This window comes from Camellia sinensis, chromosome 9 (assembly GCF_055761805.1).
Source record: "Camellia sinensis isolate YWXY chromosome 9, ASM5576180v1, whole genome shotgun sequence".
In the NCBI taxonomy this organism is placed as follows: Eukaryota; Viridiplantae; Streptophyta; class Magnoliopsida; order Ericales; family Theaceae; genus Camellia; species Camellia sinensis.
Window position 1 is genome coordinate 41,669,080 of NC_138969.1, and position 21,313 is coordinate 41,690,392.

At 41.3% G+C, this 21,313-nt stretch overlaps 1 protein-coding gene across 1 annotated transcript; it reads right to left on the reverse strand.

Annotated features, from left to right (window-relative positions):
• Positions 1-15,877: 15,877 nt before the first annotated feature.
• On the reverse strand, positions 15,878-20,584 carry LOC114313951 (GDSL esterase/lipase At5g45960). Its single transcript, XM_028260378.2, has 5 exons — positions 20,168-20,584; positions 19,044-19,174; positions 18,126-18,359; positions 17,142-17,412; positions 15,878-16,420 (listed from the first exon to the last, which is right to left on the reverse strand). Exons 1-5 carry the CDS (start codon positions 20,475-20,477, stop codon positions 16,227-16,229), a joined length of 1,140 nt encoding a protein of 379 aa, XP_028116179.2. The 5' UTR covers positions 20,478-20,584; the 3' UTR covers positions 15,878-16,226.
• Positions 20,585-21,313: the final 729 nt, after the last annotated feature.

A 21,313-nucleotide genomic window follows, 5' to 3' on the forward strand; every position in this document is an offset into this window, starting at 1 on the left:
GCCGGTATACTGCCATAACCTGGCAAAAGTGGCTTAGGTGCATGTAGGGGTCTGTCTTCCCTTCGTACGTGGTAAATTTAGGCTGGATGAAGCCTGAGGGTAATGGTGCGTTCTCAATCGCCGGAATGAACGGCAAGCTATGTAGTCTTGCCAACGCTTTATCTGTTGGTTCGTAGGCAAGGTGCGATATTGGCATTCCAACCTCGACGCTTCCATGCGTCTGAGGAGCCAACCGCTGAAGGGCTGAAACTCTGTGCGGGTCGCGTGCCCTGGCATCCTCCTTCTGTCGCGCCCTTTCTTCAAGCACAGCCCGTAAGTCGGACGATTTAGGCAATTCTGTTTGCCTGGATGATGTCTGGTGCGTGTGTGAGGGCCGATAGGTACTTCCCTCAATGTAAGACCTCAATGATCTCGTTCTCTCAGACTTGGAGTAAGGAGTTATGGAAGTCCTTGATTGAGTGTCGCCTGTCCTGAGGCTTCTACTCTCTGCTTGCGACGGCGTGGTATGCCTACCACGATCTTCAGAGTGGCGAGGGGGCATATTGCCTTTGTGCCCCTCTCCCGTCGCCACCTATTTTCCCTTGATCTGGCGCTTCATGGCCTCCATATCCGCCGCCATCTTTCTTATCAGTTAATCTTGCTCTTTTACGCGATCCTCCAGAGCTTGAGGGTCAATTCTTCGCCTTTGCCTTTCAGGACTTGATGAGCGACGGGGGCTGTTACCCCGCCTTCCCCTTGTATCCCTCTGGGGATTCTGTTGCTGGGGCTCTAAGTCCGCCATGGGAGGGATAGAGGGCAATCCTTCGCGCCTCCCACCGCCCTCTGGGGTTTGTCCGTCGATAGCGGATTGCGGTAAATCTTCATTGTGCGACATTCAATTAGCGAGGGAAATTTGATCAAGAGGTTTTGTTCTTTGTCTGGTATTCCCACAGACGGCGCCAATTGTACGGGAAAGAAATAAAGCTCTGTGTATTCGAGAATCAAAGTTGTGTTACCTCTCCATAGGTGATGTTGTGAGCTTTTATAGGTTCCACATGACACAATCCTAGTAGGACTTTTACTCCTTCATGTAGAGTCCTCCTAGGAGTCATACTCTTGAAAGATAATGCTTATCCTTCAACACTCCCCTCACTGCTTAAACCAAGTGAGATGGTTTTACCATGGTCGGATTCCAATATGATCGAGGTAAGCATGGCCATGCTAAGCCGCAGAGTAGACCAAACTATGCCTAGTTTGGTTCTTCCTTTCACTGCTCTTATCTCGGTTTTCCCTGTACAAACCATGGTGTGCTTAGACCGAGCTACCTAATAGCAAGGTTTCGACCGAGCTAATAATAATACACCATGACCGGGCTAACTCTGCGCGCGACGACCGTGCTAACTCTTGGACCGGACTAACTTGAAGGCCATCTTGAACCGGGCTAACTCCAAGGCCTTTATACTCAGCCCTTCTTGCCGTGGCTCACAACGGCCCACTACTCAGCTTGGCCCAATTTAGATATAAATTTCCCTCTCAGAATATTCTGTACATTTTCACGAATTTTAGAACTGTATAAATAATTTATTTATAATTTTTATTACCTAAGGTATAACTTGAAAATTTCTAAACAGATTTAAGATCATCACTTCAATTATTTCTTTGGATAAAAATTAGTTATTGTGTTGGTCTAATTCATCAAATATTGTAAATTAGTAATCAATGTATGGGTGTATTGTGGTTTATTTAATATTGTGCTAGTTTAATCTTATAGATTAAAAGTCCATACATGTGTGTAATTATGATTTATTTCTTTTTCTTTTTTTTTTTGGTATCTAAATTATTATTTCATACCATAATTTAAATAAATTGTTTATTTAAAATTTGTACAATTATTTAGTATTGTGTGACATGTGTAATATTTTATGTTCGGATTTTAATGAGTTAATATAACATTATTGGTAATTAAATTTTGAATTATTGTGAATATCTCAACGGGTAAAGAGACACGGAATTTAACCAATGATATATTAAAATGTAAAAGTGATGAGGTGAGCCCGGTCTGAAATCTTGCACAAGTGAGTTGCGAACCCTAACATGGCACGGGAAACATGATCTGCCCATGTAGCACCTCGGCAAACATAATCTACCCACGTAACACCTCGACTAACAACTTCGATCACATAGACTACTGAGAGGGTAATTTTTGGGAAAAATTGGGCCGAGCTGCGAGTTGGGCATTGAGGCCCAAAACGCGAAGGACTAAGTAAGAAGGCCGCAATAGATACTCCGGCCCAGAAGGGCAAAGTTACTCCGGCCTTGGGAAGACAAAGTTACTTCGGCCCAAGGAGGTGAAATTACTCCGGCTCAAGAAGAGATAGTTACTTCGGCCCAAGGAAGAGTAAAATTACTCCGGTCTGGAGACAACTCACAGTTAGGCCGGTCTCAGAGTTAGTCCGGTCACAGTATGTTCTGAGAAGGCCGGTTTCGGAGTTAGTCCGGTCGTGACTTACAATGGTTAGGTCGGTCAGAACTTGTTACTTGGAAGTTTGATCTAAGTACGTCAAGGTTGAACAGAACAGCCGAAGTAAGGAGTTAGAGCAGAAGACCGAGCTAAGGATAGTTCGGCCCTCTGTGGCTCGGTATAGCCAATTTTACTTCGGTCAAATGGAAGTTCGGCCATAAAGAAAACCATCCCACTTGGTTTAAGCAGTGGGGGAGGGTGTAAAAGGATAAGCATTATCCTTAGGAGAATGAATCCTAGGAGGACTCTGCATGGAGAAATACAAGTCCTACTAGGATTGTGCCATATGAAACTTATAAAAGCTCACAAGCATCACCTTGGAGGAGGTAATTGAACATAATTCTTTCTGAGAACATAGAGCTTTGTCTATTTGTCAAGTTTTCTGACTTAGGCATCGGAGAGGTTTCCGGCACACACCCGCCGGCTAGCTCACGTTTGTGTTTTCAGGTGACAAAGCGACGTCGTACGGAGGAGCGTGGACTTGGTCAACAGGATTATACGAGGAGAATTATTTCCTCCCCGTACAATTGGCGCCGTCTGTGGGAACAACAGACAAGAACAAAAAACCTCTTGACTAAGCTTCTCCTTTTCTCATTCAATGGCGCACATTGAAGACTTGCCGCAGTCCGCCGTCGACGGACAAACTCCAGAGGGGGGCGCAAGGCGTGAAGGATTACCCTCAGTCCCTCCCATGGCGGATCTGGAGCCCCAACAACATAACTCCAGGAGGAGTGGCAGGGGAAGGCGGAATAGCAGCCCTCGTCACTCTCAGAGTCCTGACAGGCAAAGGAGGAGGATTGATCCTCAAGCATTGGAAGATCGCGTAAAGGAACAAGATGAACTAATTCGAAAGATGGCGGCGGACATGGAGGCTTTGAAACGCCAGATGAAGACTAAAGATGTGGCGACAGGAGAGGGGCGCAAGCACAAAACGCCCCCTCGCCACTCAGAGAATCGTAGTAGGAATACTACACCCTCCCAAGGAGAGAGCAGAAGCCTCAGGACAGGCGACACTCACTCCTTATCTTCAAGAACTCGTCACTCCAGGTCTGAGAGGACGAGATCCGAAAGATCATACACTGAAGGAAGCACGTATTGGCCTTCACATTCACACCAAACCAGATCCAGACAAACAGAGCTGCCCAGGTCATCCGACTTACGAACCGTGCTAGAAGAAAAAGCACGATGCAAGGAGGATGCCAGGGCAAGGGATCCACACCGAGTTTCGGCCTTACAACGGTTGGCTCCTCGGACGCATGGAAGCGTCGAGGTTGGAATGCCAATACCGCGACCGGCCTACGAACCAACGGACAAGGCGTTGGCAAGACTACAGACTTCGCCGTTTGTCCCAGCAATCGAAAACGCGCCCCTGCCATCAGGCTTCCTTCAGCCGAAATTCAATACATATGAAGGGAAGACGGACCCATATTCACACCTGAGCCACTTTCGCCAAGTCATGGCTGTGTACAGGCGAAACGAGGCCTTAATGTGCATACTCTTCCCGTCAAGTCTGGGCGACCTAGGCTTGACTTGGTTCGAAAAGCTCCCAGAGGGCAGCATAGCCTCCTAGGCCCAATTGGCAGAAGCGTTCGTAACAAGGTTTCGGACAAATACTAAGACACCGGTGGAGATAGACCAGTTACTCTCCATCGACATGGGTGAAAAAGAGACCCTCAAATCTTACAACAGTCGCTACTGGGAGACATTCAACCAGATTGGAGACTGCCCCACCAATCTAGCCATTGCGCAATACAAAAGAGGCCTACCAGTAGGGAACCGACTACGGGATTCAATTACCATGACGCCACCCCTCACCATGGAGGCCCTGATGGAGAGAGTGCATCAGCACATCAAGGTAGAAGAAGATGGCGCACGTGCAAAGGCGAAATCTAGCGCAACCATAGTACCAGAAAAGAAGACCTCAGCAAAGGTCAATACAGTAGATCGGCAGAATAAAAACGGGCGTGGCAGACGCAATAACGGAGAAGACCCAGACAAAAGATGGTTGAGAATCCGCACTGCCATAACAACGGTGTTCAAAAAACCAATATATCGGATTCTGAGCGAAATAAAAGACGAGCCATTCGTCAAGTGGCCAGCCAAGCTAGGGGAAGCTCAGAAGAATTACGACGACAGATCACGGTGCACCTTCCACAAAGAAAAGGGGCACCGAACTGAGAATTGCACACCACTAAGACAGCACTTGGAAGAATTGGTGGCAGCAGGCCACTTGGACGAATACATCGAAGGAGGAGCACAACCGGCCCCCCAAGATCATAATGACCATCCCAACAGAATGCCAAACGATGCACCACCTCAAGGCATCATCAATGTAATTCATGGAGTTTTTGAACCTGAACGCGTATGCGAGCTCAGAGGTTCAATCAAGAAGGCTGAGCACTTTAGGGAAGTATTAAGTGCCCAACCTGCCATCAAGAAGGGGAGGACAGAGGCAACAAACGTCATGTCCTTTTCGGATAAGGACTTGGAACGAATTTACTGCCCCCATAATGATGCCCTGGTCGTCACCCTCCGAGTCAAGGATTTTGACGTCAAGCGGATTCTGATTGACCAGGGTAGTTCATGTGAGATCATGTATTACGACACATTCAAGCAACTAAAACTGCAAGACAAAGACTTGGCACCTACAGTTTCTCCCCTGATTGGATTCAACTCCATGCCAGAGTGGCCTGTCGGCAAAATAATCCTTCCAGTCAGAGCAGGAAGTGTAACAAAACAAGTGGAGTTCTGGGTATTGAAGGTCCCCTCCACCTACAACATCATCCTGGGCAGAACATGGCTGCATGCCATGCGTTCGGTAGCGTCATCATACCATCAGGTAATGCGGTTCCCCAATGACGCCGGTATAATTGAAGAAGTCTATGGCGATCAGATCATGTCAAAACAGTGCTTCGCCACAGCGAATAGAAGCCGAGCTGCCAAAGGATACGTTCATTCGGTGGAAGAGCCAGAAAGTAATGAACTATTCGCGGACGTCGGCAAAGAGGCTGATCAGAAAGCGGTGGAAGACTTGGTGGAGGTAAAAATAGATGAGAAGAACCCGGATAAGTTCTTCTTGCTTGGCTCATCGTTGTCCAGCACTGAGAGATTAGAGGTCTTGGAATTCTTGACCTCTAATATCGAAGTGTTTGCCTGGACACCTTACGACATGCCAGGCATTGATCCAAACTTCATCAGTCACCAACTCAATGTCCACCCATCCGCCAGACCAGTCATTCAACGCACACGCAGATCGGCACTCCACCACGCCGAAATAGTGGCAGAAGAGGTAGGCAACATGCTGGAAGCAGGAGCAATAAGAGAAGTGCACTACCCAAGATGGATCTCCAACACAGTCGTAGTGCCGAAAAAGAATGGTAAATGGCGTGTCTGCGTCGACTACAAAACAGTCAACAAGGCGTGCCCAAAAGATAGCTTTCCTCTACCAAGGATAGATCAACTGGTGGACCTAACGGCAGGGCATAACCGTCTTAGCTTCCTGGATGCATACAGAGGCTACCACCAGATCGCCATGCATGAACCAGACCAAGAGGTCACCTCCTTCACAACACCAAGGGGGTTATATTGCTACAAGGTCATGCCCTTTGGCCTAAAGAACGCAGGGGCGACATTCCAAAGAATGGTCACCAAGATGTTTGAACCATTGTTAGGCAGAACAATGGAGGCTTACATCGACGACATGGTGGTCAAAAGCAAGGATGAGAATGACCATCTGAAAGATTTGGGCGAGATGTTCCAGATCCTGAAGAAACACAAGTTGCGCCTCAACGCGTCCAAATGCGCATTCGGAGTTGGATCTGGCAAATTCTTGGGCTTCCTGGTGACCAACCGAGGTATAGAAGCAGACCCCTCTCAGATCAAAGCAATCCAGGAGTTGGAGAGACCAAACTCAGTCAAAGAAGTGCAGCATCTCACTGGTATGGCGGCTGCACTCAACCGGTTCATAAGCAGATTGTCGGACAGACTACGACCGTTCTTCCAAGCTTTAAAGGCCAAATTTGAGTGGGACGAAAAATGCGACCGAGCTCTGGAAAGCTTGAAGGAATACATGTCTTCCCCACCACTACTTGTTACTCCAGTACCTGGTGAAGAACTCTTTTTGTACCTGGCAGTCTCTCAGCACGCAGTCAGCGCAGTGTTGGTTCGTGCAGAAGGAATACAACACTTGCCCATCTTTTATGTCAGCAAGACATTATTGGGAGCCGAAACAAGGTACTTGCCGTTGGAGAAATTAGCATTAGCATTAATGATGGCATCCAGAAAATTAGCACACTACTTTCACGCCCACACCATAGTCGTCTTCACAGCCTTTCCACTAAAAGCTCTGTTTGAAAGGGCGAACTTTAGTGGGCGAATTTTGAAATGGGCAGTAGAGCTGGGACAATTCGACGTCAAATTCCAACCTAAAACCGCAATAAAAGCCCAATCCTTGGCAGACTTGGTCGCAGAATTTACTCCTGGAAGTCATCATATCTGCCCAGTCGACCTGACTGACACAACCGAACTAGGGATGGAAGTTGACGCCGGAATAGCGCAACCCCTAGTGGAAGGTAGTCCATCAACCGAACTAGGGACGGAAGTTGACGCCGGAATAGCGCAACCCCTAGTGGAAGGTAGTCCATCAAGCACAAAGGGAGACCATACTGAGGACAACAAGGAAGAGCCAAACAAAGGCTCACCAGCAGTTCAAACAGAGGACGAAGGGCAGACAGCCAACATGGACTTTGAAGAAAACACCATCCTTGACCCCGCGGCATCGTCTGATCCTTCCACTTGCTGGAAACTATTCGTTGGAGAGATGTGGAAGCTCTTTGTGGATGGAGCGTCCAACCGACATGGTGCAAGGCTTGGCATAGTCCTCATCTCTCCAGACGGCCTGGTTATAGAGCAAGCAATCAACCTTGGCTTCCCAGCATCCAACAATGAAGCGGAGTATGAGGCGCTTCTCGCAGGACTCAAGTCGGCACACTTCATGAAAGCAACCGAACTAATGGTATACAGTGACTCTCTGCTGGTGGTAAACCAAATTTCTGGCGAATACGAAGCAAATGACGACAGAATGGCTAAGTACCAAGAGTTAGTCAGAACGGAGATCAAGAAGTTTGATGTGGTAAGGATAGAACAAATTGGCAGGGAAGAAAACAGCCGAGCGGATGAGCTAGCAGGCCTGGCCTCAATGGCAGATACATCAATCCCTCATCCATTACTCACCGACTTCTTACCAAGACCAAGCATAGAAGACCCCGAAGCAGAAGAAGTATGTTGCACAGAATTAGGCCCTTCTTGGATGGATCCCATCATCCTGTTCCTAAAAGACGGCATCCTACCAGAAGAGAAAAAAGAAGCCAACAAAATAAGGGCAAAGTCACAGCGATTTTTGCTATCTCCATCTTTGGCATTATACAAGAAGTCATTCTCTAGGCCTTACCTCAAGTGCGTTCATCCCAGCAAAATAGAAGCATTCCTGTTCGAAATACACGAAGGGGTATGTGGAAGTCATCAAGGGGGAAGATCGCTCGCTTACAGGGCTATTTCACAAGGATATTGGTGGCCATATATGCAAGCATACTCAGAGAAATATGTGAAGAAGTGTGAAAAATGCCAGAAATTCGCGCACCAAATACATCAACCAGCAAGAGAACTCCTACCCTTAACTAGCCCATGGCCTTTCGCAATGTGGGGCTTAGACATAGTAGGACCACTTCCAACAGTACCCGGAGGCAGAAAATTCTTTCTCGCAGCAACAGACTACTTCACAAAGTGGGTGGAAGCAGAAGCATTGGCGTCAATCAAAGAAAAAGATGTGAAGAAGTTTGTTTGGCAGAATATTATCACTCGGTTTGGCATACCAAAAGCACTGATCTCAGACAATGGAACTCAGTTCGACGGCAGAATCTTTAGAAGCTTTTGTGAAGAATACAAGATAGAGTTCTACAATTCTACACCGGCATATCCTCAAGCAAATGGGCAGGCTGAAGCATCAAATAAAGTCGTCTTGGATGGACTAAAGAAAAGGCTAGAGAAAGCAAAAGGCAAATGGGCGGATGAACTTCCCCACGTCTTATGGGCTTACCGCACCACGCCTCGGCGATCAACTGGAGAAACACCATTTTCCTTAGCCTATGGCATGGAAGCAGTGATCCCACTAGAAGTTGGCCTCCCCACAATGCGAAGCGAAAATTTTGATCCAGACTTAAATGGAGAAGCCATAGCCTTAGAACTCAACCTTGCAGAAGAAAGAAGAGAAAGAGCGTTGGTCCACATCGCCTCATACCAACGAGAGTTAATCAGAAAATAAAGCAAAAAGGTGCATCCAAGACAATTCAAGATTGGGGATTGGGTACTACGCAAAGTGATGGGAAACACCCTGATCCCAGGAGACGGCAAGTTAGGCCCAAATTGGGAAGGTCCTTATAAGGTGGTTGGGTTAGCCGGCAAAGGGGCATACCACCTAGAAGACAAGGATGGCAAGGCAATCCCTAGGCCATGGAATACGGCCAATCTCAAGTTATTTTACTTTTAGCTTTTTCTTTTCAAACATATGTAATTTTCTCTTCCTTCAATAAAATGAGAAATTCCTTTTAGCACGAATTATTCTTTGTAAAAGTTAGCTTGAAAGACTAAGTATATTTCAAGCATTCTATTCTAAGTTAGCTGGAAAAACTAACTTAGAGGTTGGCTGGATTAAACCAACACCCTTCCTAAGCCCAGGATAAGGATCCAGGCTGCAGGACATTTGGTCGGAATAACCAAATACTATAAGTTGGCTGAAAAAACTAACTTCGATAGTTGGCTGGAATAAACCAACACTTGTTACTCTTCAGCCAAAGTAAGTGTATGGCTGAAGAGTGGTTGGCTGGAATAAACCAACTCTTGTTACTCTTCAGCCGAAGTAAGTGTATGGCTGAAGAGTGGTTGGCTGGAATAAACCAACACTTGTTACTCTTCAGCCGAAGTAAGTGTATGGCTGAAGAGTGGTTGGCTGGAATAAACCAACACTTGTTACTCTTCAGCCGAAGTAAGTGTATGGCTGAAGAGTGGTTGGCTGGAATAAACCAACACTTGTTACTCTTCAGCCGAAGTAAGTGTATGGCTGAAGAGTGGTTGGCTGGAATAAACCCACTCTTGTTACTCTTCAGCCGAAGTAAGTGTATGGCTGAAGAGTGGTTGGCTGGAATAAACCAACTCTTGTTACTCTTCAGCCGAAGTAAGTGTATGGCTGAAGAGTGGTTGGCTGGAATAAACCAACTCTTGTTACTCTTCAGCCGAAGTACGTGTATGGCTGAAGAGTGGTTGGCTGGAATAAACCAAACACGTTGTACTCCTTAGCCGAAGTAAGCATATCGGCTAAGGAGTGGTTGGCTGGTAAGCATAGTTTAAAAGCCAAAACCGAAATAGAAATTGGTGTAATAGAAGACATTACAAATGCAAGCATACACACAACAACCGGAATAAGAGTTGCGTAAAATTTTCATTCAAAGAGAAGTCATTACATGGGCATACTTCGGTTACAAAGAGAAGAAAAAAATTAAGAGAAAAGTTCATCTATCTCGGCGTCAAAGGCAGCGTCACCATCAACTCGCAGACCGGTTTCCGGAGGGAGCTCATTCACAATCGGGAGAGCCACTTCGGCTGGAATCACGGTTTCCCTGGGAAGATCAATTGTCAAGTCTTCCACAGCGGGCTCCGACCGAACTGGCTGGTCCACATTATCAACCAGAATGTCTTCAGGAGCAGAGGAGTCATCAGTGTCTGAGTCCTCCAGAAACTCCTGCTGCAAGGCGTCTGCATACGCCGCCAGGGACTTCGGTATAAAGTAGGCTGGAGGGTCGAAGACCTCGGTCTGTTCATCATGACCGAGCTTCTCCACAGCCGCCCTCCAGCCGCACTTGAAGAAGAGCTCCTTGGCGGCGTCGCATTGTTTGACATAGGCATCTTCCGCCTCCTTGTAACCTCGCTTGTACCCCTCCTTTTCGACCGCCTCCATGTTCTCTTTTAGCTCACTTATTTCGGCGTCCTTTCTCTTCTCAAGCTTCAACAACTCCCGCAGATACTTGTCCTTCATAACGATGGCTGCTTTCTGCTTCTCCGCTTCCGCCGAACTAACTAGATCGGCAAGACGGCCGTTCTCCGACTGTAGCTCGGCCATTCTCTTTTCGGCTTCTATTAGTTCGGCCGACTTTGCTTCGGCTTCCGCCATCGCCTGCCTTGTGGTTTTGCGGAGTTCTTGAACTTTCTTGTATGTAATGTTGTTCTTTTGTAAGGCCTGGCAAAACAAGAATTTCTTTTCAGCCGAAATAAAAGTTGGAAAATATGAGCAGAAAAAACAGACAGAGCTACTTACCAAGATCATGGACTTGGAAGCCGACCGAATTGATTTCATTTCGGTGTTCAGTTGCTTCAAGTGGTGCTCCATGTCCTTAGGGAGGCACACACTTTTGGCCAGGTTAAAAGCCAGTTGGTGATCTTTTTCAGCCACGACCGAGTCAGTGGCCTTGATATCTCGGTCGTTGAAGGTCAGCGGCGGAGCCCACTTCGGAGATTCAGGTCGGTTAGTTTGCTCCGGTTGGTGGGAAGGTTGAGGACTTTGCGGGAGGGATTCAACCTCATCAACAAGTTGCTGTTCGGCCGGTGCAGTTCGGGCGCGTTTGGAGGGCCGAGATGAAGAAGGCTGCTGAGAAGGAAGGGCCACTACGGCAGGCTGCGCCTCGATGGATGGCTGTACTTCGCCTCTGGTTGTTGAAGTTAGAAGGGCCCTGACTCTGCTCTTCTTTGCCATTTCTTCCTCAGCTGTCAATGGAACAAGTCTTATCTCGGGCAAAGTTGGGTCCGGTTCCGGTGCTTCCTCAAGAAGAAAATCGGTTACCTTTGCTTTTTGGCGACCGCTATACCGGTAGGTCGGCTCAAAATTCAGAAGCTTAGCCCAACTCCTCTCTTGGCACCGTAGTGCGGCTCACAAAATTGCAAGGTTGGGATAACTATATAGAGAACGGAGGTGGGCAAAATCTGCAAAAAAGACAAGTGTTAGTTCGGTCAATGGACTGAAGAACCGAAATAAAATGCAAGGAAGAAGACCGAAGTTAAATTACCAGGCTCTCCCATTTTCCAATTTATAGGTCGGCTAGGAATTTGAGCTTGAAAATCCTCAAAGTTCCCAGAGACCCAAAAGAAATCATCATCATTAAGATCTTTGTCCGGAGTGTGTTTAAGTATCTTCTCTCGGCGGCGGCGAATTCTAAGGTAATAGACTCACCCAGCATTCTTTGAGCCAATAGAGTATTGATGAAAGATCTCGGCCAGACCAAGATTTAGTCCGGTTTGATGGTTTAATGCGGCTATTCCCATTATAATACGATATGTATTGGTGGACAGTTGGGTGGGGCACAACCTAGTCTGTCTAAGAAATTCGCAGATTAGCGGTTGGACAGGAAACCGTAGTCCGGTTTCTATTATGGATTGAAGGGTAAAAGGGACGAAGCCTTCATTGTCCCAGGGAGTAGCATCTTTCTTGGCCAACACCAGTTGGACATCATCAGGAATCTGGTAATCTTGCCTAAATTCGGCCATGCCACCAGGGGTTTCGACTAAATATCTATACTTACCCATTTGTTGTATAATTTATGAATAAATTATTTCGGTACAAAAATTAGGCTCAGTAGCTCGGTTGAGCACACGCAGGAATGCCTGGGCAACCTAAGTCTGCAAGGTAGAAAACAAAGGGGTTAAGCACAGATCGTTGGACCGCGCTACAAATTATTAGCAAGATATGCAAATCCTACTTCGGCTTAGTGGGCTGGTTCTACCTCGGTTTATCAAAAGGTTTGATAGCTCGGTCTTGAGCAGACTAGACCGGTTTATCGTCTAGGGGCAGCTTTCTGAGTTCGGTCTAAAAAACTAAGAAAGCTGGTCTAGCCCCAAGGCCTAAATCAGTTGTGGAATGAATAAAGTTACTTCGGTTAAGCTTCTAGGGGCGGCTTTCTGAGTTCGGTTTAGGAACCAAGAAGACCGGCTTGACCCCAAAAGCTTAGTTCGGTTGACAACCGAAGTTCCTAGTTTCCTATATTCAAAATGTGGTGGTCTTATTTCGGCTAAAGTGGGTCAGGCTCTGGTAACCCATTGAAGCATTTAAGTTCTAGTTCGGTTCTTGACTACAGAGATCTACCTGTGGGGGCAAACAGGATCCTAGTTCGGTTACTATGTGATTTTGGATCTAGGGTAGGTTTTCTACATAATAGTTCATACATACATGGGGTTCTACTGGTTTCTTCATAAAAAGTACGAAAGCAAAGCAGATAAGTGGAGAAAAATGTTTGCAAAAAACATACAAAGCATGGAAAGTAAAGTACGAAAACATAGAAAGCAAGATGGTTAGATTTTCTTACCTGAAAAGAGAGAAAGAAGACTGGAAAAGGAAACGGTGGCAGCAAGAACACAAGCTTGAGTATGGAAGTAGAGGCACAGAAAGAAGGTGAAGATAGAGAGAGAAGGTAGATGCAGGTGAGTGATTCAGAAGTAGAAAGGTTGTTTTGTGAAAGAAGGGAGAGGAAAAGGCGGAAAGAAAATGCGGGAACTGTTTCAAAATCACGAAACACGAAGACGGCGTGACAGCCGTCCTTAACCAATCAGAGCCTGCCACGTATCACTAGAATGGGAAGCGTTACAGACGCTATGATTGAAGAGACGTTTTTTACCGGACAAAACAGAGCCCGAAGTAAAATTTAGCTCGGCTTAAAAGTTCGAGAGTTTTTAGCACGGCTGGAGAGGCTAAAGTATTTTTAGCTCGGCTGGAATAGCTTAAAACGACGTCAGCTCGGCTGATGAACTGGTAATCCCAATCATGCTATGCAGATGGAATTAAGGGGCAATTGAGAGGGTAATTTTTGGGAAAAATTGGGCCGAGCTGCGAGTTGGGCATTGAGGCCCAAAACGCGAAGGACTAAGTAAGAAGGCCGCAATAGATACTCCGGCCCAGAAGGGCAAAGTTACTCCGGCCTTGGGAAGACAAAGTTACTTCGGCCCAAGGAGGTGAAATTACTCCGGCTCAAGAAGAGATAGTTACTTCGGCCCAAGGAAGAGTAAAATTACTCCGGTCTAGAGACAACTCACAGTTAGGCCGGTCTCAGAGTTAGTCCGGTCACAGTATGTTCTGAGAAGGCCGGTTTCGGAGTTAGTCCGGTCGTGACTTACAATGGTTAGGTCGGTCAGAACTTGTTACTTGGAAGTTTGATCTAAGTACGTCAAGGTTGAACAGAACAGCCGAAGTAAGGAGTTAGAGCAGAAGACCGAGCTAAGGATAGTTCGGCCCTCTGTGGCTCGGTATAGCCAATTTTACTTCGGTCAAATGGAAGTTCGGCCATAAAGAAAACCATCCCACTTGGTTTAAGCAGTGGGGGAGGGTGTAAAAGGATAAGCATTATCCTTAGGAGAATGAATCCTAGGAGGACTCTGCATGGAGAAATACAAGTCCTACTAGGATTGTGCCATATGAAACTTATAAAAGCTCACAAGCATCACCTTGGAGGAGGTAATTGAACATAATTCTTTCTGAGAACATAGAGCTTTGTCTATTTGTCAAGTTTTCTGACTTAGGCATCGGAGAGGTTTCCGGCACACACCCGCCGGCTAGCTCACGTTTGTGTTTTCAGGTGACAAAGCGACGTCGTACGGAGGAACGTGGACTTGGTCAACAGGATTATACGAGGAGAATTATTTCCTCCCCGTACAACTACCCAAAAAATATGTCACCACACAAGAGCCAAAACAATTATCATAATCAAAGACATTCTTTTGATATCACTGTATGATTTCTTGTTTTCCTCTCTCTCTCTTCCCCAATACACTGAATCCAGACCGCCGCACTTTGGTAACAATCATTTTGCTTTACTAATAAGCATTTAGTGTAAACCCCCTTTTTAAAGATCAAGGTACATACATATACACAAATATGAACACATTGGATGTATGGAATCTGATTGGCTTAAATTCATGTAATAATATTAACTGCATAAAAAAAAAAATTAAAAAAAAAAAATGTTAACAATGATGTATTCAAGCAATTGAATTGTTAAAATTTTGTTTTCTTTTAGTCTATAAGGAATACACAGTTCCTCTTGTCCTGTGCTATATATTCTAATAATTTTTAAGTACATTAGTCTCAATATTTAAGGAAAAATTTTGGTGTTTATGAACTACAACATGATTCATATCACTCACTAATCATCAAATATTATTCCGTCGTCTTTCTAATTCCTAACATAAATTTCTGATTTTCACTATCTCCGTCCATCACAATCTCAATGAACATTATATTACCTCACCTTGCCCATGTGATTGGAAATCTATAATCAATGCATAGGCCAAGATTGATATATATGTGTGGAACCATAGTAATATGAAATAACAATAAAGTCGAAGAGAATGTCAAACAACAGTCTTCGAAACGATCGGCATAGATTGAGGCAACGCGCCCTTACTATAGTTTGAAACAAAAGGTGTACATTGAGATGTATTTTATTTTTAAAAATATGTATAAAGAATATTTTTATATAATATTATGTGTATTAGTGTATGTCTATTATGACTATTTTATTTTATGATATAATTATCATTAAAATCATATTTCATTAAATGTATATACTAAAATAATTAGGTGTGTAGAAATAGAATTTTTCGAAATCTCTAGTATTTTCCTTTGGAAAGCTCTTTTGGATAGACTTTTGATTTATAAGACTGGTCTCGTTTGACAACATCACTTTTAGTCTAAAAGTAAAAAGTTATTAAAAAAAATGAAAAAACCAACAATCTATACTAAAAAGTCAAAGATTTCATTTTCTCTCTACTTATTGCATATTTTTTCATAAAAAATTAAAAAATTATCCCAAACATATTATTCTTTTACCTCATATTTTAACCAAAAAATTAAAAAATTATTAAAATAATCTATTCTCAAACAAGTCGTGACCATTATCAATTTTTTTTGTTTTTTCCCCATTAGTCTGTCCATCTACCACAGCTGGTGGACAAAGGGCATACACATACAAAATCAAAAGAGCTTTGAGAAAAAAATAAAAATAAAAATTAGGTTAAAAGAAAAGATGTTTGGTTTTATTTTGTTTAAAAAAATAGTTAATAAAAATAAACATCAAAAGTATATTTTCAGACTTTTACAAATTATTTCTGCTTAAAAATGATAAAATCGTATTAAAATGATTAACTTTTTATTTTTTTTCATTTTTTCATCAAATTAGTTTTTAATTAAAAAAAAAAGAAGCAAATTATAAAAATCAAGCCAAACAATGCAACTCTCCTATATTGTTTAGAGAGATTGAAAAAAAGAAAAGAAAAAGTATAACAAGAGAAGAAATTATTATGTGTTGCAATTCTATTTCTTTAATACTTCTTGAATTATAGTAATCATTCAACATTTTTTCTCCTTCATTGTTTACATTTCTCTCCTCTTTAATCATTCAAATAAATAATTAGAATCAAGAGAAATTAATTTTTTTTTTTTCTCCAAATCATTCAATCCAAATGTGCTGCTTGAACATGACTAGCATATACTTTCCTGTATTGAATTTACACAGTTTAAACCAGACATATATAAAACTGGAATTAACTGAATTTCATCCATAAAACCAATTAAACTACTTTACTCCACTGATTGTAACCATAACCATCCTATAGGGTTAGTATAATTGAGGAACAATTAATCCTTGATTAGGAAATCAATCTGAGAACGAATGGAATCAAAGAGGAGCTTGTATGTCTTCTCAGTTGGGTGAATGGAGTCCCAAAACACATACTTTGATGCATCAGAGCAAATGTAAGATTTTGAGTTGCATAAGAATGATGCCTCCAATAATCCAGTCCCACAACATCCACTGCTAACCTCATCAAAATCTGAAATGCAACCCCCCCAAAAAATTCATTAGATGGGCTGGGCTAAATTTGGTTTAATTTCCATTTTTTTCTATGGCATTTGGTAACGTTATCAGTTTTCTATAAATATATATAAATGAAATACTTTCCCAAAAAACAATATCAAAATAGTTTGTTTTATGCAATAATTATTTAAAAAAAATACAAAAACAAAAGTAAGAAAATTTGTTTGGTGAGTTGTTGGAAGTGATAGTAGACAGTGAACATTGAATAGTGACCAGACACAATGGCCAGTAGTGGAGGGTGGCAGAAGTTGTTCGCCTAAGTTTGTGACTAGAGGTTGGAGGATGGCGAGAAGTAGTGGCTAGTGAGTGGGGTGGCTAGCGGTGGTCTCTAAAGGCGGTGGTTGGCGACAAGGAGGTTGTCCGAGAGATATGAGAGAATGAAAACTTGGTAACATTTGTTGCCTAAATTTATTTTCCATTGATTTCAAAAATTTTTGTTGACTTTTGTTGTCAATTGTACCAAATACTAGAAAATATTTTGTGCCCAAACAAAACAAATGGAATGCAAGGGAAAACGCTTTCTTCTTCTTTTTTTATTTTAATTTTATTCCTAAATCTTTGAAAATGATTTTCAATGTCTTTAAAAACAAAAATAAGAAATAAAAACATTACCAAATGAGACTTTTTATAAAAAAAAATTATAATAATTGAAAAAGCAGAAGAGGGGATGTACTTACCGAACTTGGGGCCTTGAACTATCATATCAGACAATGGTCCATGCACATCCAAGTACACAATCCGGCCTCCTAATTCTTCTAATCCAGTTTGGATGGTTTTGAGATTCAATTGGAGCAACATATTGTGCTGTTTGGAAACAGAGGAGAAGTAATCCACACAACCACGTTGTAGAATTGCATTATCCGAATTAAGGGTGATCACCACAGGCAAACAACCCATTGGTGGTAATCCAACCACTCCAATTCTTCTAGCCCCTTGGTCCATCAAACCCTACAAGCCAAAGAGAAGACACTTAGACCATGTTTGTTTACAAATTTAGGGAGCGGGATTGGATTGCTAATATGTGGATTCAGTCAAAATTAGTTCTGATTGTGACAAAATGACATGAGACTTAGTATTTCATTGACCTAAGATGCATCATAAATGAATTAATAAATTTGTCAACGAAACTTTTGTTGTTGATGTAGAATATGGGGGAAAAAAATCTTGTAGACAAATTATATATGCAGTTGATGTAATTTTCTTTTTATGTCAATTTGATCTTGATTCTTGTAATTTCAATAGTATCAATTTTGTCTTTAATTTTTCACATTGTGTCACTTTAATCCAATTGATTGAAGGGTTAGCGTCAACCCTTCAATCAATTTGAGAGTGAATGAATTATTTTGCTCTTTGAATACAGTCAAATTCTAAAGAGACATTATCAATTAAATTAAATTGACGCGATATAAAAAATTAAAGAGTAAATTGATCAAATTAAACTACAAGTGCCAATTTTATAGAGTAGGCAAACTATAAATACTAGCAATGTAATTTGCACTAAATTTTATGTAAATTATTTTTTTTAACCATCATTGAAATTTGACAATTATGATAAAAGTAAATCTAAGCGTACAGAAAATTTTTACAAAATAAAATATATACAAGTGAAATTCACTATTTATCTCACGCATATTATGATAATATTTGGGCATTGAGCAAACCTGCACGAACTGCTGGACTTGCTGCAACAACAACTCCATGTAACTTGGGAGACTATAGCTCTTCCTTCTGATTGGCATAGCAAAATAATTCATAACAAAGTCATTTGTACCAGCACTAACAAGGTACAGTGCATTGTTTATCAAATTTTTGGTTCTTTTCTTCCCTATCACCATCTCCAATCTCGCTTGATACTCTTTGAAGTACTCTAGTTGCTTTGGCAATGAGATCACATTCTGAAACAAAAACAAATTAACACCACCCAAAAAAAAAAAAAAAAAAAAAAAACCTCAAAATCAGCTTGAATTTTACACTCGTAATATTTGTAGTTTGTCTGTCATATTAATCTGTCAATTAAAAAATAAAAAAGTTCATCATATTCTAATTCAAACAATTTTATCCTTGAATTTTTTTAATTTTATTTATAACATTGTATCAATTTGGTCTAATTAATAATGTTTCTATAGAATTTAGACTGAAATCAAGGGGCAAATTAGTCTATCCAATTCTCAAAGTGATTGAAGGGTTGACATCATTTTTGAATTAACCATTTTTCTCTTAACTTCTATTCAATTTCTTAATATGTGTTATTAATTAGAATAAATTGGCATAATGTGAATTTTTTTAAAAAAAATATTAGAATTAAAATGACTAAATTGACCCAAAATTTAAAATTTTGATAAAATAAACAACAATAATACTATGAATCCTGAAAATTTATTATGAATTTTGTCTGGAAAATGAGTGCGTGAAGGAGATTTAAAATTAGCGGGACGTGTGATATACCCACAATGATTATAAACCTGACTTTTAAATAATTTTTTTGAATAAATTTTTAAGTAATTTAACTTTTTTTTTTAATATTACTAATAAACAGTAGCATGATGATATATAGAGGAGAGGGGGAGAAAAGGACTAACACTTATTAGTGGGGTAAGGGGGTCAAATCCTGATCCAGCTGAGGCAAAACTAACACCACCCAATAGCTCATCAATGCCAAGTGTTGAGTCCAAATATGGAGGCAGATACTCTTTGATACCTACATACCTAGCTGCACTTACAAAACACACAACAAAAACACAAAAACAAAAAAAAATTCAACATTATCACTATGTAAAACCAAAAACACCCATTTCCCTCACAAAGTATGGTAGACATTCGAGTCACTTGTAAAATGGTAATTTACCAATAGATCCTATTTTTAAGATTTATTATTTACTAAGTCCTATTGATAAATTTGTTAAATGATAAATTTATCACTCTCTCTTACTTTTATAAACAAATTTATCAGTGGGAACTTATAGGTAAATAAATTCAATTAATAGAACTGATTGATAAGTGTCCATTTATAACATCATCACTTAATTCAAAGGATTAGTCGATGAGCTAATAAATGCTTCAAAAGCAGTAAGTTATAAGTTCGTGAAACGCTTCGCTCTTTAAGGCCACCCCAGAGGCTATGTCAAATAATTATCTAGTATACGTCCAACAGGAGCAGAATCCTTAATCAAGATGGATGATATACCAAATAAACAAAAATTGTAAATCACATGTAACACAAAAGACTAAGGGAAAATGTTTCAGTGTGCACTGTACACCATATGTAATTATAAAATTTGCATAAGTGATCTCACAAAAATACGTAAATCGAACACAAATTTACGTAAATTTGTAAAAACTCAAGACTTACGAGGCTGTGCTCAACTTAAGTAATTTTTGTGAGATCACTTATATAAATTCGTGACAACTTAACTTTGTGATAGAATTACATACGATGTACACTGCACACTGAAATTTTTTTCAAAATTAAGTGTACATTCACGGTGATCACTACAATTTCACTATGACAAAAAAACAAAATTCAGGCTACAGATTATAAACACTAAAGTACCAAGTACCCTCATTCTAAAATTTGGGATCCAATATCCAGTACTTGTTAGGATCCCCACTACTCTTAACAATATGAACTTGAGAAATTGGAACAAAGTCCCAGATACCCATATTATCAAATATATATATATATATAAATTTGTTTTGAACTCACCAATGAAGTCAGTAGCAAGCCTTCCATTACAAAACCTTCCAGTTGGAACTTGGTTTGGAAAATCTCTCCCATAAGGCAGAAAGTTGCTCTTGAAGATAGTCCCAATGTGGTTGTTGTTCCCAGGGTCAACTGTTGAGTCTCCAAACACTAAAATAGCTTTAACTGAGTTGTTCAAACCCTTTTGCTTTCCTAGAGTTTGAGCCTGGGCTTTAGGTGATGAGATACTCATCATCATCAACACATAAAGAAAAAGTTGAAGCAAAAAAAGACGATGGAAAAGAGTGAAAAAATGCTTTAGAGAGGAACACATGTGGGTGAAGTAGAATGAAAACAGAGGAAACTTGTTTGGTTGTGTAGAAAGTTGAAAGAAAATGGAGTTTTTTATTCCAATGTTATAGAAATTTTGGGTCACATAAATAAGAAATATTGAAACTTGTACTATTATATTTTTGTGGGTTGATAGATGTGGTTGGCGAACCAAACTCTTTCATAAGTCTCAACCACCTTGTGAAACTAAATTTCTTTGGTAGTGTTGACAAGAAAATAGTATGTGTGACATAAAATGAAGTAGACTGAACTGTCCTGTTGAAACACACTGATATTTTTCTGTTTCAAGCAAAGGATAGAGACCCCTAGACAGAGATAAAACATTGTTTTACACCAAGGATTCTCTAGAGTGAAATTTTCCTAAAGTTTCCTAGAGTGCTATATTGTGTGGTTGAGATTTACTGGCAAGTCACATCAGAAAAATTGATGTGACTTGTCAGTAAATCTCAACCATACACTGTAGCACTTTAGGAAACTTTAGGGAAAAATCACTGTAGAGGATCCTTGCTCATTGTTTTAGTACCTGTGCTCAACGGGAGAGATGGATGGTTTAGAAAATGATAGCTATCTATAGCTATAGTTTTGTTTTTTTTGGGGTAAATTATACAAATTGTCCCTTTAGTTTACACGATGTGTCAATTTAGTCTCTGTAGTTTTAATTTGTTCGATTTTGTCCCTTAATTTAATGGATTGTGTCATTTTAGTATAATAAATAACAGTTGTTAAGTTAATTTAACGGAAGATCAAACAATGTGTCAATTTGGTCCACGTACTTTACATGATGTGTCAATTTGATCCCTATAGTTTCAATTTTCTCAA

Bases quoted from the DNA above. Each gene is read 5' to 3' on its own strand.
- LOC114313951 (XM_028260378.2), bottom strand. From the start codon at position 20,477: ATGTGTTCCTCTCTAAAGCATTTTTTCACTCTTTTCCATCGTCTTTTT. The intron at 19,175-20,167 runs GTGAGTTCAAAA...TTGTAAGTGCAG, and splicing joins GCTTGCTACTGACTTCATTG to CTAGGTATGTAGGTATCAAA. The intron at 17,413-18,125 runs GTTTGCTCAATG...TTTGGCTTGTAG, and splicing joins AAGTCCAGCAGTTCGTGCAG to GGTTTGATGGACCAAGGGGC.